This window comes from Stegastes partitus, unplaced genomic scaffold (assembly GCF_000690725.1).
Source record: "Stegastes partitus isolate 25-593 unplaced genomic scaffold, Stegastes_partitus-1.0.2 Scaffold8, whole genome shotgun sequence".
NCBI lineage: Eukaryota > Metazoa > Chordata > Actinopteri > Pomacentridae > Stegastes > Stegastes partitus.
Window position 1 is genome coordinate 1442423 of NW_007577739.1, and position 27251 is coordinate 1469673.

General features: G+C 45.1%; 1 protein-coding gene across 1 annotated transcript; it reads right to left on the reverse strand.

The window, feature by feature from the left end:
* unc79 (unc-79 homolog, NALCN channel complex subunit) lies at positions 1-27251 on the reverse strand. Its single transcript, XM_008284190.1, has 46 exons — positions 27164-27251; positions 26943-27038; positions 26806-26861; positions 26131-26260; positions 25964-26028; positions 24056-24144; positions 23636-23676; positions 23240-23268; positions 21738-21967; positions 21357-21528; positions 21004-21234; positions 20624-20814; positions 20103-20226; positions 19342-19482; positions 18629-18844; positions 18173-18400; positions 17795-17939; positions 17311-17390; positions 16699-16847; positions 16416-16573; positions 14953-15134; positions 13774-13975; positions 13497-13679; positions 12084-12373; positions 11453-11635; positions 11141-11303; positions 9271-10551; positions 6823-6924; positions 6243-6359; positions 5878-5980; positions 5655-5795; positions 5484-5522; positions 5257-5369; positions 4958-5043; positions 4402-4575; positions 4014-4082; positions 3818-3928; positions 2485-2589; positions 2323-2400; positions 2112-2201; positions 1854-2029; positions 1386-1569; positions 1073-1276; positions 867-944; positions 732-773; positions 1-630 (listed from the first exon to the last, which is right to left on the reverse strand). Exons 1-46 carry the CDS (start codon positions 27249-27251, stop codon positions 442-444), a joined length of 7344 nt encoding a protein of 2447 aa, XP_008282412.1. The 3' UTR covers positions 1-441.

Consider the following 27251-nt stretch of genomic DNA (forward strand, 5'->3'; position numbering starts at 1 on the left):
GTGTTTAGAAAAACTCGTACTTTTATTATCCAGCTTGCAACCAAGCAACTTAAAAAGTGAGAGGATATGAATTTCACAGAGTGAGCATATCGAAGATTCAACAAGCATTTGTTTTAAGACCCTCGCTGGGGTCTGTAGAAATTCTCTTCAGTCATCATCTGACTTCAAATCTGTTGAGTAACAACAGTGAGGCACCTGACACAATTATCCCACACAGACCTACCAAACCTTTTAATCACCACTTCCAGTGTTTGTACTTTAAAATAGCATAGATTTACTGTACATATACAGGTATTATACTAAAGGTGCTGAAAATTATTCAGTTTAAACAAATCCCACACAGCATCAGTCCTTTTTTTTTTTTTTGGTCTCAGGGTTCTGCCAGAGCAGATGCATGCAGGTCTAAGGACCCAGACGGCCCAGAGGCGACCACAGAACAGGTCACATGGGATAGAACTGTGAGGCAGCCTCGGACGACTGGATCTCCACCTGAGCCATCTTGAACTGGGTACACTGCAGCCATTTGCGCAGGGCGAATGGAGGGACGCCGGATGTCTGACCCTGCAGACACTGGCGGTTCACCCTGTTCTGGATGGCCTGGAGACGCAACTGGAGCCCCGCAGACAGATGCTGATGAAGGAAGGAGGAAAAGGCTGTTTCAGTCTGCATTCATCTAAAGAGTCGGCAGTTAGATGCAAATACAAACACAAAAGCCTTTTTTAAAGCCTTACCTTAAGGTTTGACTGAATCATGGGTAGCCACATCGGAATCAACTAAAAGAAAGAGTAAAGATGTGTGAGTATGAGGTGACATGTTACGGTGACCGTATATTGTCGATGCGTAAAGAAACTAAAGTCATAGCAAACCTTAACAAAGATAGTTGAGTTGCACTCCTGCAGAGCTTCCATCAAACTAATGACATGAAGACACACCATCTCCACCATCTGAGAGGAAAATACACATCCAACACAGTCACTGTTTCCTCATGATGTAACAAAAAACAGGCATTACTGAACAAACACACCGTATTACCATATTCCCTGTTTGAAAAGGATCCGGCAGAGGCACTCACCACTTTGTTGTGGGCCATGAGCTGCAGGATGCTGGGTGTAACCCGACTCCAGAACTCCAGTCCTGTGAGGATGGCGCTGGAGGAAAACTCTGTCTGGTTCTGGTTCTGCAGGGATGGAGCAGCAGCCGCCTGCTCACAGTAGATGGTCCACAGCTGGGCGAACATGAAGGCGTGGAACAGGGAGCACATGTGCAGCACCGACGTCTGGGGACAAAGATCAAGACCGAAACTGAAAAAGGTCGCCGTGCTGGTTACAGATGATATTAACAAAAACCTGGGTGTGACCGATGGAAGGGATTTGTGGGCGCCAGACCTTTGACTGCTCTGGGAAGCCAATGAGGATGACTATAAGATGATCTGCGATGTGGGAGCCGGCGTCTAGAGGGATGGGCATGCAGGAGGTGGAGCCCTGGTGCAGGGCACAATGTGTCAGGGAGCCCAGAAGAAGCCAGGACAGCTGACGAATGTGGGACACACATTCAATAAACTCTTTTGGCCTGCGGAGACAGAAAGTTGGAATTTGGTTTAACAAATCAGCTTGAAATTCAGTTTCTGCTATCCACACATCTCTCATTCTTACAAGATGTCGCTGTTTTTATGTTTTTTTTTCAATCCTTAAAAGTTTCAGTTCTATCAAGACCCCTAACCGTAACCTAAGACAAAGTGTAAAAACACAGCCTTCAAGATTCTACAGATTACCGTGTAAATGTATACTGTCTGTGATCTGTGCCTTTAGATCAATAAAACACCACTAAGCTCTCCTTCGTTTCGTCATCCTTACCCTTGTTGCATGGTGGATGGCGGATGATAAAGCCAGGGGAGATAACGGACCACAGCTTTGTTATCACGGTGATTGCCTTTGCTGATCTCCATGGCTGCGACTTGTGCCAAGCCCACTTTCAGGTTGCCTCCAAAAGTGTCTTCATGCAGAGGCTGACAGCAAGCCTTCATATGGCTCTGAGAAACCGATTTGGATTAGGGGAAAAAGACTCGATACATGATTGGATATTGTGGCAATCACACGACGAGCAAGACTTACTTTAAGTTTGGTTAGCGTGTGCATATCTGCAATGAAGTCCAGGAGCTCACTTATGTATTGCCTCATGCATTCCATTGCCGCTGTTGTGCACTGTTGAGAACAAAAGCAGTTTACCCTTTAGGAAGAATCACAGTTGGGTCTATCTTTATGTCCTGCTGTTTTATGATGCTGGTTTTAATAGGATCGCAACAAACAGCGATTTAAGTCTCACCCCCGGCAGCGTCGAGATCATGTGCTTTTGGATGATGGTGGATTCTGCTAGCCGCGTGCCGATATCTGCACAGACAAACTGGCAAAGCACACACAGGAAGTTTTAGAATCGTGATTTGGTGGTTTTTGTAAACTGGGATGTTGCATTTTTATTTTTTCTTACCTGGACCAGCAGTAACAAGTTTGTGTCAGGAAGAGGAGACTTGAACTTGAGAGCCTGCAGAAGCTCTAACACCACAATGCGGGACATGTAGAACTTATCTCTCTCCTGGATGCGAGGAGATAGAAAGTGGAGTAAATGTACTGATGCAGCAAGACTGCCTTTTTCTATTATCACTCTCCCTTACTCATGCTGCGAGGAGAGCATAAACTCCGTAGCTTGAATAGAGGGGGAAGGACAGGCAGCGAGAGAGAGGAGGGAGGGGAGCCAGGGAGACAGAGAATAGTGAAGCCGAGGAGTAGATTTAGGCCAGTCCAGATCTCTCCTCCCAGAGTCCCAGGCAGCTCAGATGAGGCTGTCAGGCTGCCTTCTCCCTCCCCGAGGACAGGCTGCTCTCTTTGTTCATCCCTTCCACACAAAGCCCAGCTGCCTGTTTACAAACCACACTGTCATCTTCTGGCTTCCAGTTTGCCTCTCTCTTTCTCTTTGCAGTCATGTTTGCTTATGTTCGGAGCGGGCACATGCTCTTCTGCTCATGCACAATGCAGGGCTTGCGTCTGACATTTCTCACGGCGTGGCTCGTTAATGCGCATACCTGTACGTGGCGCCCTCGTAATTAAAAGTTAATGGAGCATGTCGGTTTGGTAAATAGCAAAATCAGAAAGCTGTTCTTAAGCTACAGGGCCCAGCCACCACACAGTGCAGTGCAGCTGTGACAAATGGTGCATGGTGTGACAAAGTAGAGAGCCCGACTTCGTGTCCTTAAAAAAACTGACCTCCAAAGCTAAAGCGAACCGGCTGAAAAAAACCCTCCCAGAAACATCACCTCGCCATAAAAACAACTGCACCGGACAGGTTCCAACAGCAATTGCTCATCACAACTCCGGGTTTTGAAATGCGGATATTATAAGGTGAGGAATTAAAGAGGGTGAAGAAAATCAATACTGCAGGAGACATAAAGCATGCAGCGCTGACAGTGGTGGAAGACTGAGGCTCCATCTGGCCGAATAGTGCAGACAGGCCTGGCTCCATCTCTGTCTCCGCCAGCCGCTGAGAAACATACATCCTCGGCCCTAGCACACCAACTAATCATGTTAATCAATACTGGCTGATTGCCTACTTAATCATCCGTGACACATGGCCACATTTCTGGCTGACTGGAGAGACGGGGAAGTAGGTGTAGCACCAAAAAAAAAAAAAAAAAAGTGATGAGTGTGAGGCCAGCAAAGAGGAGATCAACATTTTTAACACTGCAGATTAGTTTAAAAGGTTTAACTCTTTCAAGGCTGCACAGGAACTCTCTGGGTTTTATGCAAAGCTTGTAAGTCAGGAGTACCTTGTTGAAGGCTTTGTAGCACAGTCCACAGAGCTCTACAAGGTAGGAGAGGCTGAACATGCCGTACTGGATGACGAAGCTCAGCAGCTTGGAGAAAGGCTCCAGGAGACTCTGCGGGATGGCGAGAGGAAAAAAGTTTAGATAATAAAGGCTGGAATTTGTAATGTAATATGGAAACATTCTGCTTTGAACTTACCCGAGTTGCATTTGTGGTTGGGATTTTCAGCAGACAAATGATAATCCTTAAACTGGAATCCATGGGGCACTAACGAGACACACATTGCAAAGAGAGATATCTCAACTGCCGGCGCGCTCTAAAGTGCAGAAGTTAAACATGATAGCACGGTGCATGGCCATATTCCCGGATTTGTGTTTTTTAAAATTTGTCTGCGGAGATAAATTGATTAGAGAGCACCCCTAATCTGACCTCCAAGGTTAAAAGCGTCAGAGTCAAACCAATTACAATTTTAAGACTCCGTCGTATTGAACCCGACAGGGGCACTGCTGGATGCTTTTTCCCTGAGCCATAATCACATTAAACCATATCAGGCCATGACTAAGTGAACGGAAGAGTTGATATCTACCTTCAGAGGAAGCACAGAGGGCAGTTTCGTGAGGAAGGTCTGGAACTGGTTGCAGATGGTCGTCCACAGGTTGCTAGGAGAGTCCATGGGGAGAGCCTCCATGAAGGTGGCGATGTTGTCCAGGCAGTGCAGCATTGTGCCCCCTGCTGGCAGGCTCTTTTTGTTGTTCAAGCCCTGGAGGGCACAGAGGCATAAACCATAACAGGGTTATATAATGAAATTCTATAAGCGACGATATTTCCATTTAACTGATCATTCAGTCCTGATCAATCACAGTGCTCATGATGGGAACAGGGGATCGGGGACACTGAAGTGCAGATGACTGCTCGGATGAGCTCAAGCATCAGCGGTCTGTGCTGCTTATTTGGCGTAACAGCAACAATAATCTGGTACAGTGGTGCAATGTGAGGCAGGTTTCTTGAAATGCACTGATGGTTTGTTGTTTTAGATGGGCTTCTGCTGAACATGTAGCTGGATGCACACGAGCTTTGGCTTTGACAAGAGCTCCTCCTGCTGGTGGAATGACTCAGCACACATACATGAAGCAACATCCCACCTCCAGCAGCATGTTGAGAGCAGCCACAGAACTCAGCTCATTGAAATCTATCAGCGAGGAGGCCAGCGTTCGCAGGAAACTTCCATCTGCAAAGAAAAGGGAAAGGGACATAAAGAAAAAAGAAGAAAGAGGCTGCACGCTTACAGTAAATAAAATGTGCATCTAGTGTTGGTTAGAAACCATAAACCTGATCGTAATAAGATCAGAACACAGACACGAGCAGCTAAGGCATGCTGTAAGTCTCTACAGAAATGCTGCATTTCACACATTACACGGATTTTGGAGTTATTCAAGCAGACCTTTGATGTTGCTCTGAAAGAGTTGGGGCAAGATGCCGTTAGGAGCCAGTTGGTGAAACATACAGCGCAGGAACTGCTTGGCTACACCTGCTACATTCCCTGGAATCAACATACTGCACAACATCACAGGGAGAATGTTAGACAGGCGGTCACACTTCACATATATATTATCAAACTCATGTATAGGCACAGTGAATATGTGGAGTAAAGGCTTTAATGTCCCGTACCTCTCAGCTTGTCCAGAAAAATTGGCACTAGATGCCAACCTGAAAGAAGTCAAAGCGGCGGATTAGGACTCGGAGATGAATTATGCATGAGCGCTAAGAGTGAGTTATGAAACTTCATTTAACGCTGAAGTGCTGTGTGGATGGAGATTGCAGGGACGGTTGCTGCTGTACCTGCCCACAGACTGCATGATGTCGAGGAGCATAGGGGCGGCCAAATCAGGACTGAGGTGGATGAACATGGAGAGGACTACAACGGCGAGGCCGAGGGTCTCCTCGTCGTACTCCTCCAGGACGGCCGCACAGTCCCGACACCTGGGAGGCCACGCAAAAACACACCAGGTCAGATTAGGCATTAGGATGATAGACGGGTTTAGTTAGAGGCTGATTTATTCACCGGTCGGACATGGTGGTCGGCTGCTCGTCTATGAACTCCTCGGGCGCAGGGACGAACATGCTGACTGTGCTTGGTGCTGAGAGAAGGCTGGTTTTTGTAGGACCTGGCAAGGAAGACGATCGGTTAGACAATAAACAACTGTCGCCACATGTACAGAACATATTTGTCTAAAATTTAGCCATAATGCAGCTATTCAAAATGTCTTTGTTAGCAACTATGGGGCATTTATCAGAACACTCCCTTTTGCTGGTTTGCTATTTATTCGTTATTTATTCATTTAATGCTCATTAAGTCTCTCTTTGTTTCCCCTCTACGTCGATGTATCTGCTCAACGGCTCTGTATGGAGCAGAGAGACGTGACTGACCCGTCTCCCACGTGCAGATGTTGTGCGGTGCGCTGGACTGGTGCTCCAGCTGTCTCTTCATGAGCTGACTCATGGTCAGAGCTCCCAGAGAGCCTCGTTTCACCTGACGGTACTGAGCTAAAGGGCAGACACAGAAAACAGGCTTAAGAGTCTGTTAAACTCGTTTCAGCGTTGGCAGCAGCGAGCGTGTGCACAGTTTCATGAAAATGGGGGAAGACAGGTGAGAAGAGATGGTGAGTGTCACTTATATCGTATCAGAACTCAAACATTCAGCCCAGTCCTCTGAGGAACGAAACTATTAGAACAAGAGTTTAGAGTGAAACTAATTAGGAAATGAATTAATAAAACATTAGATGGTGTTTTTTCCTCTGTGTTTTTTTAAGTTTTAGTGATCTCCTGGATAAGATGTGTGATATTTATGACATATTTCCAAAAAATCTGGTATAAAGGGGCTAAAAGTAGAGAAAAATGTAATGAAAAAAATGCATAAAATAAAGGCCTTTCTTATGAAAACCAAAAGAAAAACCCAATTCTGATGAAACTGGTGAGGAGATTGAGTAGCAAAGTATTCAGATCCTACTTGACACTGAAGAACGATGGCTCGTTTCAGGCATAGCAGCTTCGAGAGTTGGAGCTGACGCAGATTCTCGTGGCTTTTCCAAGGTAGACATAACTTTGTGATCTGCAAGGCAACGATGGGCATCAGAATATATGCCATCCTATGCCAGGACATTATTTATTATCCAACGATAATCATAAATAAAAATGGCCCCACAGGGGGGTTTACTATCAGAACAGCTACGGTGCATTTAGTGCTAATTTAAATGCAGCTCGTTATGTGAAGTTTAGTGCTTTGGTACATCGGTGTGATTCAGAAGAAAAAAGGGATGATATACAATAAAATCCTGCCCTGCTTTCTACCTATAAATTAGTTTAAAGTGTCCCCCCGTTTCACCTTTGACTCACTCGTAGCTGAAGTGTTTGTATAATGGAAAAAGTGAACACATGCACAACGGAGGACCGTACGAAGCTGGAGTGGTTAGAAGGGTAAAGAGCCGAGGGCGTAGAGCGCCCGCTGATAATGTAATGTTACTCTGATGGTAAAATAATGATAAGACTGAATCCATATATTCATACAGAAAGATGCAATACAGAGAAAAACAGGAGACAGAAAAAGGAACAAAACACGACCCAGTTCTCTGCTCAAGAAAACGCACCAAATGAAAAATGGGTCTAAAATCATTATCATTCATTATCCCCTTTTTTTTTTCTTTCGTTATTTTACAAATGAGTTGAATATTTAATTGTTTGCATTTGGGTTGCTGCTCCACAAAAACAACAAAAGGACTTAATAATCTTATTTTGCATTTCTGTGTCGTGCTCTGGCTGTGAAGTAATTTAACAGCCACCTCATTTGGGAGGCTTTGGAGATATATGTGAATATTACTCACAGCCGACGTATTCTTATTATTGTTGCTGTTCAGATTAAACAAAAGAGCCTCAAAATACCTTTTTGAGCGTGCCTCCCCAGCAATATTATAATAATGTTGTAGACAATATATTTCTATAGCATTTTTATTAAGGTCTATGAATTATGTGCTATATATAAAACACAGTGCGGTTGGGAGGCTGTAGACTCTCCTGGGTGCGTCCGAGCCGCAAGCACAAAACACACAAATGGAAAATTAGAATATTGAGTCACTTTTTTTGGATAATGAAAGTTTCACACCCATTTTTAATTTGATTCATTTTGATGGTGCGAAGTGAACAAAGAACTGCAAAGCCTCAGCACAGAGGGACGTGACATTTAGAAATAATAAAGAAAGAATTCAGGTAAAGTATAGTGAAAGTTTCAGATAAAATCAAGGTTGGAATGACGAGCTGACTCTTAAAAGTTGGGTTCACGGTCACACAAGTTTAGATTGTTCACTAAATGCAGCATCACGGTCAGCTTCAGTGAAGGACAGTTAATGTGAGAGAGTCAGAAAAACAAAACCATTCGTCAGGAACATAAACCGTGGCATGTTTTTGTGTACAGATTTGTAATTATTGGGCTATTATTCTCTGAGTTTAGTTAAAACTGATAAGATATGATGTTTTGACCACCCTGGTACAAAAAGTGATTTAGAGATTCCCTTAACTTGCTAAACTCCAAGTAGTTTCTGAGTGTTTTTACTTTTTTAAAAATCATTTTAGGTTCATTTTTCCTGCAATATAAAGTCCTACACTTCCAACAGGACCTTGGATATCTATTAAAGAGATTGAAAGTTGAATTTCTTGGATTATTTACGTTGCAAAAATTGAAGAACCTTGAATCAACTTGTCTAACATTGTTATATTAAAAATAAATGGAGGCTCCACATGCATTAACCGTTTACCTTTTTATAATCTCTACAAGCTAGACATTTATCAATCTGCTCTGCACTTCAACTCGAAGAAGGTATTTCACCGTGCTGACTCTTTGAACAACTTGCTCCTCCTCCTCCTATCTCTCAGCCATGCTGCATTAATTTTCTTTTTATTCTCTATTGTTGTCTCCTCTCTGTTCCTGTAGCTCACCTGAAAACTCAGTCTAGGATTTGTAGGAGCTCAGATTTGTTTTTTTTGTTTTTTACAGTCTGGTGCAAATCCTCAATTTTTTTGAATTTTTTGTTAAATGAGATGTGCAAAATGAAGTAATTTAGGCAAAATATCACAACTTGAAACTTAGATTCAGCTAATTTTCCCAAATGAACTGCACATTCCACATAATTAGTTCAGAGGTTGTTGGAAACTTGATAATATTTAGATTTTTCCTATTTTTGCATTTGCTGGGTCTAATAAATGATGTCATTTTGTTGATTTTTTAAAAGACGACGTACTTTTCAAACCTGCTGCTGAGTTTTGGGGTTTAGGGAACAACACAACTTCTGAGCAGCACAGGAGTAAAAGTGAAAATTTCCACGACAAACCAGCATAACCAGATCTCTAAAGAGGACCAATTTGTTCAACCTCTCCTGTAGGATGTCTTTCTGTCCGTCCTCCTTACCTGCCTCTGTGGTCGGCTCACCGCTCAGCTTGTCGAAGGTGTTGAACGAGATGTCCAGGTATTCTCTCTGGATGGCGCTCACAGCGATCTTCCTCTGCTTACGCTGTCTGGGAACGATTTGGATTTTGAACTCGGCTTCGTCGTTGTCGTCCGCGTTGTCATTTTTGGCGTCGCTGTCCGCTTCGTCGCCCATGTCGTCTTCCTCCTCGTCGTCTCCGTCCTCCTCTTCGTCGTTGCTGTTGTTGCTTTTCTCTGGCGAGGACAGAGGCTCTGCTCGGTCTTCCGGGATGTCCAGGAAGATAGTCCTGCCGGAGGGACTCGTTCCGGGTCCCATCCCAATCCTCACCTCTTCAGGTGTCACATATGTGTCGTCTAGCGAGGTGTCAGGGACGTGCGGGGTTTTCCTCAGCAGGTCTCTCTTCTGCTTCAGGGTCATCGGACTTTCGTGGCAGATGTTCTCCGGTCGGTCGGGGAGCTCCAGAGAGGTGCTGTGAGTCACCCGGTCAAACTTCTTTTCCATCAATGCTTTGTGAGACCCCTTCTCTCCCTCCAGAAGGTCAGAGGTCTTCTTGTCGCTGGAACAGTCCTCAACACTCACCTGAACCACTGGAGACAATCGCAAAGTGTTGCTGCTCGCAGGCGAAGCTGAGATCTTCGGACTGCCGTTGAATTTGGAGCCGATGATGGTGTTGAGGTCGAACTCCTCGTCGCTCTCCACGATCCTCAGAGGAGGCAGCGGTTCGAACACCAAGGAGTCGCTGTCGGACATGGAGAGCAGCGAGTGTTTCTCTGGTATGGAGGTGCAGTCGGAGGAGAGGTCAATGAGGTCTTGGTCGTCCTTCCCCTGCGTGGATCCGCCGAAAGACCCCTGATCCTGTTTGTCCTCGAAGGTCTCCATGCAGCTGAGGCGGACTTCTGGGATGACAGGCTTGGAGATGTCGGACTGCCCGCCTCGAGAGCCCCGCCGGTCCACCGGATCGATGCCCTCCACCCGAAAGGAAGAGCCATCGGAGGATCCTTTAATGTGATGCCTGCTGTGGGATGTGGCCGAGGACGGAGGCAGGACCACGGGGGGGGCCTGCAGGTCACAGCGGTCGATGCAGGACTTACGCCGATGCTCGTCCAGGCTGAAAAGGATGGAGTCTGTGTTGGAAATGTCCAGGGACTTCTGCTTGTGCATGGCCTGTAGCCGTTTTTTCCTGGTGCTCTCCTCCCTCACACAGTGCAGGATGCTGTCCTGAAGGGCGCTGGCTTCTCGGTACTCTGACAGCTCAATTTCACCTGATACACAGAAGCAAAACGAGCGTTTACTGCAGTGAAAGCAACACGCCTCCTGCAATCACGAAAACGTTCTGCTGGGGGAAAAAAAGATTCAATCACTTGATTTTGAAAGCCTCTGCTTCTTACTTTTCTTGGCATTCAGCTCCACCGGCTGGTACTTCACAGACTTGCTGCCGCCGATCCTCTTCAGGCGGGCAAAGAAGGTCTGTGACTCCTTGTTAGCGGCACCCGTCGGCGTGTCATGGACGTCTGACTCATCGAACACACTGTCCTCTTCTAATATGGAGAAAAAATATGGAAAATTAACATCAGCTCCGCATTCATGGAGCACTTCCATCCTGTTTTGCTATTATGATCAATAAAATATATAAATGAAACAGCAATTTAGCTTCTTCCAAAATGCAATCCTCATTTATACGAACAAATTGCAGCACATACTTCACAACAAATATAGCAGATAGTTAGTCTCAGCGACCGTTTTAATGGAGCATCTCAGGATTATTGCACTCACTGAGTATATATGAGCATCTTTACTTATTTGTTGCCATTATAGAAGCCTGCTGTTGAGATAAACAACATTTCTCTTCACCTTTTTCTTTCTCGCTGTAGCGGCTCATGTTGGAGTTGTCGCTGTACAGCGGTCCTGCTGTGGCGTGGGGTCGACAGCTGTGGTACTGCGCATTCAGTGTGTTGATGGTGATGTGGATCAGATGGAGCACCACTTTACTGCCATCCATGTCTCTATAAGGGTACTATAGGGCAGAAAAAATGGAAATATATACGATAAGATATGATAAGAAATATGTCACAGTAAGATTTAGATTTAGAGGTAATGTTATCCTGAAAGCCGAGTGACTAATCATTCCTCTAATTAAATCCCTTGCTAGTAATATTAAAGTACCTTATAGAGGATGACTAGCAGAGCTTTGAGCCACATCTGCCGGATGTGTGGCCTCAGGGCCCACAGGGAGCAACGGGGCGGCTGCTGAAAATAGTGCCTCAACTGGGGACACGTGCAGTACTTCAACACCTGGACCACCAGGGGGAGCAGCTGCTTCCCTAAACCGATGTTGTAGTCCATCACCTGGAGGAAACAACAGTTAAATTCAGGTATAATGTGCTGCTACACTCCCTCACCACAAACCATCCATCATGTCTACACCTTAATCCTCACTGGGGTCATGGGGGGCTGGAGTCTATCCCAACTGACTCAGGGCGAAGGCAGGTTCACCTGGACAGGTAACCAGTCTATCACAGGGCTGCACTTAGAGACAGACAACCAAGCACACTCACATTCACACCTACCGACAATTTACAATCACCAATTAACCTCAGCATGTTTGTGGGAGGAAGCCGGAGAACCCGGAGAGAACCCACGCTGCACAGGGAGAACATGGAGACTCCACACAGAAAGATCCCGGGTGTCCTCACCAGGATGCAAACCGGTGACCTTCCAGCTGCGAGGCGACAGTGCTAACCACTGAGCCACCGTGCAAACATATGCAGCAAAAACAAGATCCCACGTGAGTCACCTGTGCGATGCCGGCGATGAAGGCGTTGAAGCAGGTGGAGGTGCGCATCTTCTGCGGCGCGATCATGAAGCAGCCCTCCTGCTGGTCGTAACCCAGCAGCACGTACAGGTGGCGCTTCACCGTGTTGAAAGCTTTGGCGCTGCCGATGTCGGCCTCGGCGCTGCTCTGGTCTTTGGCCATGAACTTCATGAGCACCATGATGAGCTGGTGAACCGTCTGGTGGTCGATGCCGGCGTCCTCGGGGAGCAGGTCCCTGATGATGGTGTCGTCCTCGGGGGAAGGGGTCTGGCCTGCAAGAGGGGCTGAAGCGTCAGGGTTAAAGTTCGGGAGGAAACGCGCTGCAGACAGGGGGAAGAAGATGGGGAAGGAAAATGGGGGAGAGAGCAGCAGCAGAGAGAGAAGAGGAGGGGGTGACAGCACAGAGGGGTGGGGGAGTCAGCCGTCCACTTCTCTGTCCGGAGAGGTGGGAGACATCATCATGCAGTAAACAGGGAAATGCTTTAATGGAACGTGTAAATGGGGTAAACACAAATAGACACGACCTGCTAGCTGCTAGAAAAGTGTCATTCTTTCCAAATCAGTTTGACAAAAAAGCACTGACTGTTGTGTTTGTTTTTATCATTGTTAGTCTTACTGCTAGTCGTACTGTACGTTTCCTCCCATGTGATGTGATCATGAAGAGTCATACTGCATGTTTCAGACCTGGATTGTTATTTACCTGGCAGGACTTTCTCTATCATATCTCCCAGTGTCGGGGCAGAGTGCTCTTGCCTCGAAAGCCTTAGAGCTAAAAACCACATATGAAGAACACAATTTAGGAGAGGGCAGAGGTGAGGTGGCACAGGACACATGTCTGAGCTTCGTGATCACACAAACATACATACACACAAAAAAAACACACTATCAGGCCTCAAAACAGCATGAAATCCAGGTGTTATCATGATTTAGGGTCAAATCTCCAAAACCCCATCATGGTTCAAGGCCGAGACAAGCAACTTGTCCCAGAAACTCAGACAGCCTTCTGTGCGGAGACAGAGATAAAGTGAATGACATGACAGGGACTTCCTCCTTTTTACACAAAGCAGTAGTTAGACATTTAGGTCAAATGAGTGTCGAGAACAGACAAGTGAGGAGAGAAACATTAGGAAAATGGAACCAGACGTTGGTCAAATAGTATTTGCAAAAAGAAAAAGGGGTTTATCTCGTCCACAAGGAGCTCAAATTAGGCAGCATGTTCTGACATAAAAGACAACTCCAGGTGGTTTTCCAAAAAAAGGGGGCTTTAATTTGACTTTGGGACACGTGAATGGGTCTTCTCTGTTCTGTACATATGAGGCACTTATTTGCAAGCAGTATTTGACCACTGATCGAATGAGCGGCTTAGATTCAGACTGGCTGATCTCTGCTACTCACGAAGTCGGTTGCTCAGCGACTCGGGGAGTGAAAACGCCCGTTTAGACTCTGACGGATCTCCCTTCACGCTGTCACGGAGGGATCGAACACTCTTCTGCCGATTCCTGGCAAACCGGGCCCGTCGTATCTTCCACATGGCCGCATCACTGAGGTTAGCTACGTTGGTCCGTACGGCTGTGATTGCTGCCAAAAAAAAAGAGATTTACAAGCTTAATTTGCTTGCTTCTCTTGTTGCAGGTGTGAAAACGTGAACGGGGACATGGCAGCTACTACGTACTAGTTGGGAAAGGAAACTCCTTGTTGCAGTCCAGGTGTAACTGAGCCTCCAGAGATAATGTTTCAAAGCGGTTGACGAAGAACTCCCAGCTCAGAGCAGGAATGTCTTTCTTCAGAAAGTGCAGCAGCAGGAGTTTGCTGAGGATGACGGGCCGATCCCTCACCACGGTGTCGAACTGGAAATCCAGACACAGACACAAGCCCTGCAAGATGCACACAAACAGAAGTACACAGCGTGACGTGATAGCACATAACTTTCTGCAATATAAGATAAGATGAGCCTTTATTAGCCTGTGCAATATGTTACATGTATCTGTGTACTGTGTGCTGAATTTGAATGCTGATTTGATTTGATTTGAATTTTGAATGCTGTTGTTTTGTTGCTGATTTTATGTTGGTGTTGTGTTGTTTTTTGGTGTAGCAATTTCCCTGAGGTCTTGTACCGAAGGGATTAATGAAGTTTTTTCTAATTCTAATTCTATTAATCCCACAGTGGGTAAATTTGCATTGTTTCAGCAGCAAAGATAGTGCATGTATTTAGGAAATGTAATATAAAAATAGAAATAAATAACATTATTGCGCAGATTCTTTCATGAATGAAAAAATTGCACAGATTATTATTCATATTTCACTGATATTATGTCAGTAGAAAAACATTTTTGCAATTAAAGTAGAGACCATCTTTGCTGCCAGTGGATTCTGGATTTGCTTTTAATCTCACAGGTTTGTGCTACAAATCAAATCCAGTTTATTGTCATGTTGCTGTACATCCACAGCAGTACAGGCAAGATGAGGGAGTGTTTCTTCAGGATCCAGTCACTTAAAGCAATTTAAATAAAGACATGTTTGCATATCAGGATCAGCAGTTCAGCATTCTGACAGCTGGTGGCATGAAGCTGTTGATCAGTCTGGAGGTTCTTCCTTTAACGTTTACCTGATGTTTCAATAAGACGTAGTTTCACAGACAAAGCCAAAGTCTATTGTTATATTCAAGATATTCACTCCTACTGAGGACAAAAATGTCTGTGCTCCTTCTGTAAACCCGTCAATAACAAACATTTTGTCACACACATGACAGTAAACACACCAGCTGTAGCTTCTTTAAGATCCCACAACGGCTTCTGCGCCCACGTCTCCTACATGTGACTAATCTGTGCAGCTGTGTGTGTGTGCGGTTCACCTGCAGGGCCGGCCTCTTGATGGTGTCCAGCAGCAGCCTCGCCCTGGTGGCCACGGCCGGGTTCACGTCCTCCACGGACGCCAGGAAGCAGCAGAAGGCGTGGGCCAGGGCGTATTTCAGCAAGTGGTTTTTTGTCACCGCGCCGATGTCCAGGAACCGACACAGCACCGCTACCTTCTCGACTGGGAGGATTTCACGAGAATAAGGAGCGAAAATGAATCATCGGCAGCGACACAGAGAGAAAACAAGTACGAACAAGAGGCAACCGAGCTGCCAGATGTCCTGATATAATTATCATGATTTAATAAACAGAACCAGGCATGAGGTCATAGATGAGGATCATTAAGATAAGGTCATGCATTACTTGGCTGCTGTCTATGCCAACATGACTGTCCTTGTGTAATGCATTTGTTTAATAATGTGCATTTCGTTTGTTAAGATGAAACCACATAACATCTGTTCTGTGTGTCATTCAACAACAGATTTAAAAACATGAAGATTACTTCTGTGAATCTAAATGTAATACTCGGACTCACAGAAGCAAAAATGCGTCTTAGCTTCTATCGTTGAACATTTACAAGTTATTGTCTTCACCAGATTACATTTGCAGACACATGCTGCCAACACAATGTCCAACATCCTCTTTGCCAATGAGCCATAAAATCACAATGCAAAAAGACCCTCTCAGTAATTGGTGGATTTATTTATCATGACTCAGATTAGACTCTAAAAATAGAGGCTTTATTTGGAAATCCATAAACCCTCACCCACTCTGGGCTGATGGGTAGCAGCCGGTGCTGACCGCTAGGTGTCAGTGTTGGAGAGAGTGTGCGACTGTGCAAGTGAGTGCTTTTTGGTTTCATTAAATTAGATTATTTTGTATGATTTGTGCCCATTTTTCTGCAAACGTGTGCTTCAACACTAAAAGTAAATTTGAGTATAAACATTAGAAGTGCTCATAGTCGTGACACAGATCACACTGACATTGTGACGAATCGTTTTACTGAACGGAAAGACCAAAAACCTGAGTTTATTTTAGGATTTCTTTCTATACACAGTAGGATATTAAGTTTACACCCTATTAAAAATATTTACAGGGTATCTAAGGCTTCTGTGATGTCATTTCTCGGCCGAGTCTTATATCCATAAATCAAGTCAGAGGACGCGTCCTCTGCTTCCGTCTCAAGGTCGCACCGCTCCTCTCTGCCAATCACAAGGCGAGAAAAACCTTATTAATCCCACAACTCCTCTTTGCCGCCTGTTTGAGCCACACGGTAACCATGGCAACACAAGGGGGAGATGTGGGCAGGCAGGCAGCGGTTTAGGAAGCTTATTATATAAGCAGGACGGGGGGGCTCTCCCTGTACCGGCTCACTCATTTACGACACAAAGACAAATTATTTAAAAAATCAAATCAAATCATACGTCGGATACACAATCTAACTAATTTTGCTCCATCTCACCAGCTTCGAATCGTATTTTCCAGTCTTTGCTGTTGAAGTTTGTGTTGATGAGGTTCCAGAAGATGTCTGCCCCGTGGGACAGAGACAAGGCATGGAGAAGCTGAGGCACAGCCAGGGAGGCCAGCTGGCAAAACTCTGACTTCAACATCGACCACAGGCTGAAACAACAACAACAACAACAACAACGACACAACAGACTCAGAAGGAGCTGGCGACATCAGCAAACAAACATTCCCCTAAATATGTTCCCTTTCTCTGCGTGAGGAGAGTTGACTGCACGCACCTCGGGATGAGCATCTTCTCCTGGATGTAGGCCAGGAACTGGGGGTGATCCTTACGGGCGAGGTATAAACACTCTCCGTGGAGACACAGGATCTTCAGGCAGTTCAGCATGTTGAACAAGATGTCAGGCTCCTCAAACTTGGACATTTCCTGACAATGCAGAGGAGATGCGTGACTCACAGGGTGCCACATGTACACTCCGATAAATCACAAGAAACATTTTTAAACGCCTCTGGTGTATTCGTGCCTCGGTTTTAAATCTGGGAAAGACAAAAAATATGCCAGAAAATGAAAGTGCAGCCCTTCTGTTGCAGCTTTACCCGCTCTGTCCTCAGTCTTAGTCAAACCCCAGTTTTGTTTTTTAAATGAAAGTCCTCTGGTTAACCTGTTCAGCCACCAACACCTATTATCTTTGATGTTCTTTATATTATCTCACCTGATCTGGGGTGAAAAAAACCCTGATTGGCTAAAGTCTCCTGCCTAGATTTTCTAAAACGAGCCAAGAGGAGGTGCAGGAGTCTTAAAGATTATTATGGATTTTTTTTTATCATCCTAATGAACCCCCCTATAGATGCCTACCTCAGCTTAATATTCAGTTATTTAGAACAAATACCTGCAGGATGGTGTATATGAGCTGTAAAGACACAGGGAGCTGCTGGTAGGAGAACTTCTTATCAGAGTTATTCTTCATGGCTGGAAGGAAGAAAATTATAGAGTTATTTTGAGCTTTGTCAGAGCACGTAGCATAAAGAGTGGAAATAAATGGGAAAAAAAACTATTCTGGCACTACAGTATCTCACTAATTAAAAGACAATTTTTTCATTTTCTAGGGGTTTATGTGCCTGATTACTTCATTGCTGTGATTAGTGTCAAACTGCTCCTCTGATTAACTCCAAGCAAGAAACAGAATACGTGTATTTTTCTGTAAATATTCACCTGACCTGTAAACAGTGAGGTTCATTTATCTATTTACCTCAGCTAAAGCACATAGGCATACTTCCTAAAATGTCCAAGCATCCCTTTAAGGAGTCTTCATGACAGGGAAGGTCACATAAAATCATGTGTGTAATTCAAAATCAAACAGAAGTGAAACACACATGCGTTATCAGGAGACGGGTTTTCGGTGGGGTTGTCAGTTTGCGTGCCGCTCGGGTTGTCTCCTTCCTCACTTCCATTCTCCGTCCCGAGGGAGAAATCTGGTGGAGGAGCGATCAAGGTTTCCTCCAAAGTGTCTGTGGGCTCCTGCACAGCAAAAATAAACATCAGTAATACTGCTAAAGCTTTATTTTACTTGGTAAGTCTTTTTAGAATTGCTTGCAAAGAGAGACAGAGTTTGGGATTCTGTATGTTTTCTGAAACTACGACAACAGTGACACACAGTGGTGTTTTTGGCACTGTGTGATGTGGAGGAGACCTGCTTAATGCACAGGGTTAATTTATATTTAGTGCATAAAACTGCACGCTGTGAGTCTTACCACCAGGCGTATCTCTTCTCGGGGGGTCAGCCTCTCCAGGAGCTCACAGCCCAGCTGGTAGCACAGGATGCTGGATTGGCACAGGCTGCACTCTAGGGCCTTCTCATCCTTCTGGCAGGTGTGCGAGCCCCCCCACGGGGCCTGAAAGACGTTGTTGATGATGCCCACGATATCCTTCCCCAGGCTGCTGTCTAGACCCAGCATCACACCGTCATCCTGGAGCTCCATCTGGGACAGCGGAGGGAGAAGAACGTAAAAACAGAGGAGCAAAAAGTAGAGCACGACGCACAAATCTCCAGATCCCACCTGTGGGCTTTATTGTCATTGCATTGTGTGTGTGTGTGTCACTTTTCTCCATATGAATTAACAAGACTTGCTTTAAATTATCATGTACGTTCTAACAGTAGTGGTGTTGTGTTTGTATTGAAATGTTTTCCCTCCCGTACTAATCGTCACCTGCTTTAGGATGAGGTCAAACATGAGGATGAAGCAGCCGAGGTTCATGTCGTCGTCGTCACAGTCCAGATCCAGGGCGCAGTGGCCGGTGGCGTGGCCCAGGTTTTTAAAAGGGCTGCAGCGCAGGGGGCTGCGGAACGGGCTCCTGAAGGGGCTGGGGAAGGGGCTGAGGGTGTTGTGCTGCCCACGGCGTCCAGGGTCTGACACCACACTCACCTTTAAGGAGAGAGAACATCACGACGTAAACTAAAAATACGTGTCTCACCTTAAGACAACAAAGCTTTTAGCAAAGCAGTTAATATGGCTCAAGTGCGGAGTTGCGAGGCTATAAATCTCACTGATAAATCCACATCACAGTCAAGTTCAATTAAGCTCTTTTATGAGGGCTATATTTAGATATTGGCAGTTACCATGGCAACGTATCCCAATGAATAGCAGAAAATAGACGAAGAGTGGGAATGTGTACACACGAATCCCAAACAGGCATCTGACAGAACACCAAGCACAAAATATGACCCAAAGGTGTGATCACATCTATTTAGGTGATGATGTGAGCACAGTGAGGCGTCGCTTTCTGCAGGGAATACACTCCATTTCCTTGCTTGCTGCAAATGAGAGCTAAGAATGATATGGGTTTTTTTTTTTTAAATGAGAACGGCTCTGTCATATCGTTTATTCTCTGTGACTACTTTTGGCATCGTGGTCGTCCTCACCCTGCGAGCGCCAGTGTTGCCTGTCAAATCTGAAGCGCGAGCCTTTCTCTGATTGGCCAGTTCCTTCAGAGAGTTCACTCCGTCCGAGAACATCCCAATCAGCAGCTGAAGAGGCACCACGATGTCCAGCTCTGACAGCACCTGCGTCCCAACAACACACACACACAAAAATATAAAGAATCCACTCACAATAAATCTGCTACTTACAGTTCAATGCACGTGAATTTGTTTTTTTTAAACTAGTGGAGGTAGTTAAATCACCTCTTATCTATTGATGGATATGTTGAAATCGATGGCTAATAATACAAAAAGCAACATGCAAGGCTAGCTATCAGCAAAGATGTCAAGTAGAAGCAAGTTTTTCTGTGATTTCGGTGAAGTGGCAGCACAGTGACACAATCTAAACATGTTGCCTACATGATAATAACACAACACATGCAGGAGGATGTGGAACTCGGCACCACTTCTCTGTCTGATGTGAGTATGACCTATTTACGGAGGCTAAATGAATGCAATCTCTTGATCACAGTTGTGACAGAAAACTTGAAATTGATCCATGTATACAGGGCAGCAAGCTGTGAGTGCATATGGGATGAAAGGCAAACTCCTTCATATCTCTTTCAGTCTCATTCTGTGACCCAGATCCATATTCAGCAGGGCCCCTGCCCAGACTCTCACACTCTATGACAACCTGTTCAATTCACACTCACTGTGGACAGAACCGCAGGACGCTGTGTTTTTGTGTGTGCGTGCGTTCTTACATGCAGCCACAGCAGAGCCTGCTCCTGCACCGACGCCGGGTAGCCGGAGAATCTGCAGCTGATGAAGCCGAACATTTCCTCCATAGAGAAGGGCAGCGGGCACAGCTCGATATCAAACATCTTACTGTAGGAAGGGAGCAGAATAAGAGGTGTGTGTGAACGGATTCAGGCAAAAATACATCTTCTGATACTGTTACACAATCAGAGATGTTCAGTTTACTCCTTCTATTTCTAATGCTGTGTTGTCGTGGTGCAGATTTACTGTCCTGACACTGCCTCTGCTCTATTTGTTCTTCGATTGATGGTCTCATTTATGCGTATATTTTCCAGAATGATGCACGGATGGAAGACCAACAGTAGCATGAAACTTTAAACACTTGATATGGAGTCTGTGGTTAATGACTTAAGCTTGGAACAAGGGCTTTTAATTTAATGTCACACTTCCTTCCTCGCTCCTGTTTGTTCTGTTTGCGCCGCTCATTACATGCGGCTATGTAAACAGTCCGAGGAGATGGATGTACCTGAGCACTTCCCGGAACTCTTTGAGCTGGTTGTCGGGCACCTCGGTGCGAATGGCCTCGAGCCACTCAGGCATGAAACACTCCCACAGTGGCTGACTGATGACATTGTAAGGAATCAGACACAGGATCCGGTTCAGGCCCTCCTTCAGCTGTGTCACCGTGCTACATGATTTGTCCCAGTAACCTCCCACCTGAGGAAAAGTGGCCTGGATTAGATCATATGTCCTGAAAAATTCTAATTAACCTGAAATCCTGGTTCCATGTCATTTTATTCATAGCTGTTGCACAATGCAACAGGCATTAAGATGTAACGATGTCACCCTGATGAATGTCATGTCTCTCATACTTTAATGCTGAGGTAACCTGGGTGTTAACCTTACCCTGGCGAACTCTACAGGTTTAGGCAGCAGACACATGACCATGACATCAAAGCGCACTTCACACACTGTCTTCAGCCACTTTGTGACAAACTGAGGCTTCAGCTTCTCCACCAGACTTCCAACTTCATCATCCATCATGTAGGCGGTGGAGTGAAACCACTGGAAGACCATGCTGACCAGCCGGGCCAGACTCTCTGTGGGCGTGTTCTCATTGGGGGTGCACAGGCTCACCTGCGAGCAAGAACAAAGCAACTTTCAGCAGAGCAGCGATAAGAGGGCCACGTACTGCACACAGTCTTATCGCTCCGCTCTCCTGTTATTGACAGACGCGGCACCAGATTGTGATTACACACCAGGAACCAGATGCCAAACTGACTGAGGAGGCGCTGGTCGTGCTGGTCGTCCTCCTTGTTATCAAACTCGATGTTGTCCAGAGAGTGGTGGGAGGCAGACAGGCCCATCTGACGACGCCTGTTCAGCTCAAACTCACGCTGCTCTGCATGTATTTCCGCCTCCTTCAGAAGGCTGCTCGGATATAGAGGGGATGAGAGGGATAAGCGAGGATACACAGCGACATAACAGCGGCATATTGTGCGAGAGAAATAGAGATTACACCACATAAAAATCTAAATCCAAATCGGTGCCGTATTGTTGCCTATGCACGGCGCTGGTGTTGACGTGTGCTTTGAAGAACCGCAGCCATATGCCGGGTGTCTGCGGCTGCGTGGATCTACCTTATCACGGCTTCCACGGTGCACACCAGCTCCTCCGCTCCACACTCCCGGGTGTTGATGGGAGGGGGCGAGGTCTGGTACAGATGGGTCTCCGCCGCAGCCCCCACCTCGCTGCTGTGGTGGTTGACATGGCAACGCTTGCAGTAGCGGACAGGCCGGTTGCCATGGCGCCCGCAGCAGCCAGCTGAGAAGCAGGTGACCACAGCCCTTCTTACATGAGAGCTACAGTTCTACAGCACCAAGGCAAGAAACGAAGGGAGAAGGAGGAGGAGGAGGAGGAGGAGGAGGAGAAATCAGTTTGTTTCTATTCTCGGATGCAGGCAAATAAAAACATGCAACAAATACAGCGAATCAGCCAATAACGCCAGATGACAAGCCTCTAAAAATACACCTATATCCAAGCTTCCAAAGCAACAAACTGCTCCGACAATGAATATCGCCCTCTGCAATATGCATTTGTTTGGAGATGATGATCTGTCCACATGTACAGCGATAGACAAAGTCTTTACGTGTCCCCACGGTGTCTCAGGTTTCTAAAAATAAAAAGCATGGCACTAGAGAGCCATCCTAATCTGATCAGCCTCTAATCTTGTGCCATTAGAGGGATGCATTGCCCCCCTATCAAATTAACATATCTGTCCTCTGACGGAGAGCTCTCTCATTCACCCACTTCGCTTTCAACAACACACAAAAAAACACAACGCCACTCTGATGCCACTGATGTTTTTTTTACAGTTCGCCCTATCTTGGGTATCATGGTGTATTTATAAGTAGCTATTCTCAGATGAAAAGTGATGTTAATAATGGCAGAGCTGGGGTAAATCCAGGTGGCAGTTTAAAGAGCTTTCTGCAACGACTGTGACAAAGCCGGTTCGGAAAGGTGGGGGGTTGTGGATTATAAACCGCCGGACAAACGGGGATGAAGGCCAGCTGTTTGGATGGACAACCCTGGGCGGCTGCTCGGCCTGACGGGAATACCTGAGATCATCCGGCTCTCAGTTTTCCCAGTGTCTCCCTGGAAACCAGCGGGGAGCACTTGCGCCCTTAGCTGTGCGTTCAGCAACAGCAAACAAACATCACGCCCCAGCGGCTTCATTGGGAAAGATTTGGCCTTTGCCGAGGCTCTGCTTCGGTGGATGGACTACTCAGCGGAGAAAACACTTCAGATTCATAAATAAATGACCCCGCTATGGATCACAGTTGAAATATATCTCATGAAATATTTTCAAAGGTTAGCAGACTCATTATGTTTTTATTTTTTGATGATAAAAATATGATTTTTTTTTTAGGCCTCTTTTTAGTGGAAGTTTAAAGCAGAGTTTTATTATTCCAGAGAAGAAGTGAAGTTAATAAGTAATGACAACAAATGACTGCAAAGGTTAGACCGCTCCGAATATAGAACATCGTTGGATAAGATCCGATGTGATTTCACTCTGTAATGGGATGGATCACTGAGAACATGAAGAGCAACACTGGTGTGGTTAATGTTGTAAACAGCTTACCTTCTTTTGACAAATAGCAGATATCTCTGCTGCAAAGAAAAAGGAACAATAATGAGAAAGAATGCGCAGATAATAGAAGCATCTTTTGCAAAATGATATAAAGAACCTGTCCATACAGTGCAGCAGCTTTTACATGTCAAAACAACTCATAGCAGCAAAGAACTAATTCTATGCAATGTGTGTTAATATATAAAATGAATCAATCCACGACCAAAATCTCTCTTTTTCCCTTTTTCCACAGTGAATTAGGAAGATGCTCTTAAAAATATGAGCTCAGAAAACCTTCAGTATCAAACAGCATAGGAGTAAATATCTGTCTTTTTTGTGTGGTATGGACTACAGACTGAAATTCATGAATATTTTAACTCAAACACCTGTTTGGTTGTGAATGCTCACCTTGGGGCAGGAGTACATCAACAAGCCACTCAGCATGATCTCTGGAAAGGTCAAAGACAAAACGTTTAAACAACACATGATTTATAGGCAAAACGCTCCTCAGAGCCTCTACACACAATCCCACCTTGTGTACACACAGGAACACAAAACATCTCCCCTCTATACAAAACCTGCAGAGCCATGCAATTACAGTATCCTACGTGCTGGAGGAAAGAGACACCAGTGGATGCTCGGTTTTGTGATGATGATGATGATCTCATTATTGGCGCGAGGGAATTACGTAACCATGGCAATGTATTTCCCCTGGGTTAAAGAGTGGAATAATGAGGCAGGCAGTAGGTGATGTATGTTTGGAATGGCATCTCGCTGAAGGAGGGGGAGAAGTGAGGGATGGAGAGAGGAGGTGAAACAGATGCATACCCTGCTATCCTCTGGCTGCACTCCTCGCATATATAAAGAGGAGGGGGCTTGTCTCCCAGGGCAACGGAAAGAGTGGGATCTATGCACATCTGCAAAGGTAGCACAGGTAGAGTGAGTACATGGAAGTGGTACGTCAGAGATGAACATTTATTTTGATGCAAACGACCATTTCTGCTGTGAAAATGATTGAACATTATGCTTTAAAATATAACATTATTGGTGCAATTAGTTTTGTCATTTACGACCAAAAGGGCACAAATATTTCAAAACAGTGTTCTACAATTTAAACCTTAATAATTCATGTCATAATGACTTTCATAAATCCACAACATTGATCAATAAAAGGGAATTAGCAATTGCCAAAACTATAATGAGCATAAACAGCAAACACATTCTTGTATTCAGCTAGGATTGTACTGTTCTGAAAATGTTCTGAGAAAGTTCTGCAAAGTTCTAGTAACATTTTAAGTTTTCTTTCAGTTCCCAGAATGTTCTTCTTAAAACTATGATTAAATATGCTCTAAAAATGTTCTTATAACATTTTTCAAATGTTGCATACAGAGCGTCCTTCCTTAGTTGTCATGTAACATTGTGGGAACGTTTCTAGAGAACACCCCCAAAACATTGCAGGCAAAATGTTCCACCATTGTTAATATATTGAATTACAGGAAGGTTCATACACATCCTGTCTTCTGAGGCCTCCATAACGTCTTGCAAACATATTTTGAACGTTGGTTTGTTCCTTTTTTTTTTCGTTGTCTCGTAACATAATCTGACCACATTTTTCAAACATCCTCTGAATGTTAAAACGTTCTGTCGCAGTTCATTTTTAACCTCATAGGAGCGTTATTTGGAATGATAAATATCCTTCAAACAGTCTCAGATTAAGATGTTTTCTTTCAGACATTATGAGAACTTGTACGTAATGTTAGCCGACGTTGTGGGAACGTTCCCTGCTTCCTGGGTAACCAAATACTGAAGCTATTCATTACAGTCACTTTTCAGACGTTTAACTTTATTGCAGTTCTGTTTTCTGTTTGATTAAAGTCAAACTGAACGTTATATAAATAAAGAGCTTTCACATGAGAATCACTAGAAGCCATAAATTTAAACTACCGTCCATTCAGCAAACAGAGGAGTTTCTAACCTCTCAGCTTTTCTAAACCCTCCTCCGTCTAATCATTTTTGCACAGTTCCTTGGAATACACTACATCACCTGAAGCTTGCGTTTTCTATGTGTCCTATCTCGGGGCATCATGCTGCACCGTGGCCTTCCCACAGAAGTCACGTGACGCCTTTACCTGCCTCCCCACGCCTCTGCGTGGATGGCTGCGTGCATATGTCGCACTCCCCTTCTCCTACAACCTGTGCCTGGCCCTGCTCGAAACACAAATGCTCCTGGCCTCAATGTTCAGATGGTGCACTGTAATTTACTGTGCTCACTTGATGCCACCCTATCCTCAAGGGCTGCACGGGGTCACCGCTTCCAATTAAGGCCCCCTCCCCCCCATACCCCCTCCCTGCTCCTGGTAATTGAAATCCAAACCCCTGTCCGTGCTCCTGTTCTTACTCTATTTGTCAGTTTTGAGCACACTTGAGTAAAGGCAGGCCGCGCTGATTTAGCAGAGCAGCAGAGACTGGTGTAAAGTAGCATAGAAACTGATATCATTACCCCTCTCACGCGGCTGCACAGGCAACGCGCTGATTAATTTACCGAGGGGCTCGCAAAAGAAAACGCGGTTACAGGCGCGGTTGAACCCGGCAGCCTGGCTCAGGCCCCGCGTATTCCCGACAAACTTCTCAAGGGAACAACCTTCGGAATACAGACCGAAAACACAGTCTATCCTATTACAGTAACAAGGCACGGGGATGTCGGCTTGTTTAATGTATTTTGAAGACTGTAGTCACCTTGACAGCGGGTTTATTGATGGCGTTGTGGCACTCGATATGTTGACAGTGGATGGGATTCCAGGCTGGAAAAGAGACGGAGAGAAAAACAAAATGGTTGGTGGGTTAAACCTTGGGTCGGTTCAAGGACAGATAAAGCAGCAGATGTGGCGTTAGGAGATTCTGACCTGTGTACTGCAGCCCTCGGTATTCACTGATGGCTCCTGGGGGCTTCAGGTTGGGCCAGTAGTGAAACAGCATCTGCACAGCTGGAGGTTTTACTTGGGATGGACCATAGGATATGACATAAAGCAGGTCCTGCAGACAGTAAACGTGCATGAAGTTAGGAGACATTTGAGGATATTTGAATATTAGCAACTGGAAGGCAAGTAGTTGAAAGTCTTTACACCAATATAATTTCTACTGCGTCCATTTTGTAGACTATATGTTGCTTTAAAACTACTATGATGCTTTATATTGTCAGTTTTACAGTCAAAGGAGTGAAAAAAGTGATGGAAAAACACTTATTTTCGAGTTTCTTTAACTCATTGCGTGTCTGTGTAAGAAAAAAAAAGACCTGAAATGGAAAAAACGAGCTTGCATGCAACGTAAAAACAAGAAGAAGCAGTTTTAGGGTTATTCTGGGTGAGTTTTTATGTCGTGCTTTGGATTTTCTACGGTGTAAATTAGTCAGGAGTGCCGGTGGTTTCCTCTAGTCTTGCTGCTAAACTAATGGTCTGCTAGCTTTGTAGTTGGTGTTTAGACAGAAAAGCAAGCAAGCCGGACACATAATAATTCAAAATGCAACTTGCGCTTTACACAGAGGACCTTATGTCTGCGTTACGTATGTAAAGAGGAAATACCTTCCACACTTCTTGTTTGTGCTTCATTAGACACTCCAGCAGCTGACAGTGATAAACTAGAAAGGAAGCAGAGGCCAGATTAGATACAGAGCAGCTACTGGAGTTATATTTAAATGCATGATTTGAGAACAGTTTACCTGGATTTGATGTGTACTGCATCGCAATCATGAGCATCGACGAGGCGGACAGATTGACGTAGGCTGGGACGCCCCCCTCCCTCCGAGTGGAGCCCACTGCACATAAACACAATCACGCATTCTGTTTATCGCCGTAATAAATGCACAGAATATGGTATTTGCTTTACTTTCATTATTCAGTAGTTATACCACCACATAGATGGATATTCAGTGATACTCACATATAGCCATGGGGAGGAAAGAGGTGCTCAGGTACTCAATGATGTCTTTGTGGAGGAAAGGGGGAAATGTGGCTAAAGTGGAGATCAT

What these genes read in the sequence shown, in the direction of transcription:
- unc79 (XM_008284190.1), bottom strand. Translation starts at nt 27,251, where the DNA reads ATGATCTCCACTTTAGCCACATTTCCCCCTTTCCTCCACAAAGACATC. An exon ending in GGAGTTTCCTTTCCCAACTA is followed by an intron (nt 13,680 to 13,773) that starts GTACGTAGTAGC and finishes TTTTTTTGGCAG; the next exon opens with CAATCACAGCCGTACGGACC. An exon ending in GCTACAAAGCCTTCAACAAG is followed by an intron (nt 2,590 to 3,817) that starts GTACTCCTGACT and finishes CCTCGCATCCAG; the next exon opens with GAGAGAGATAAGTTCTACAT.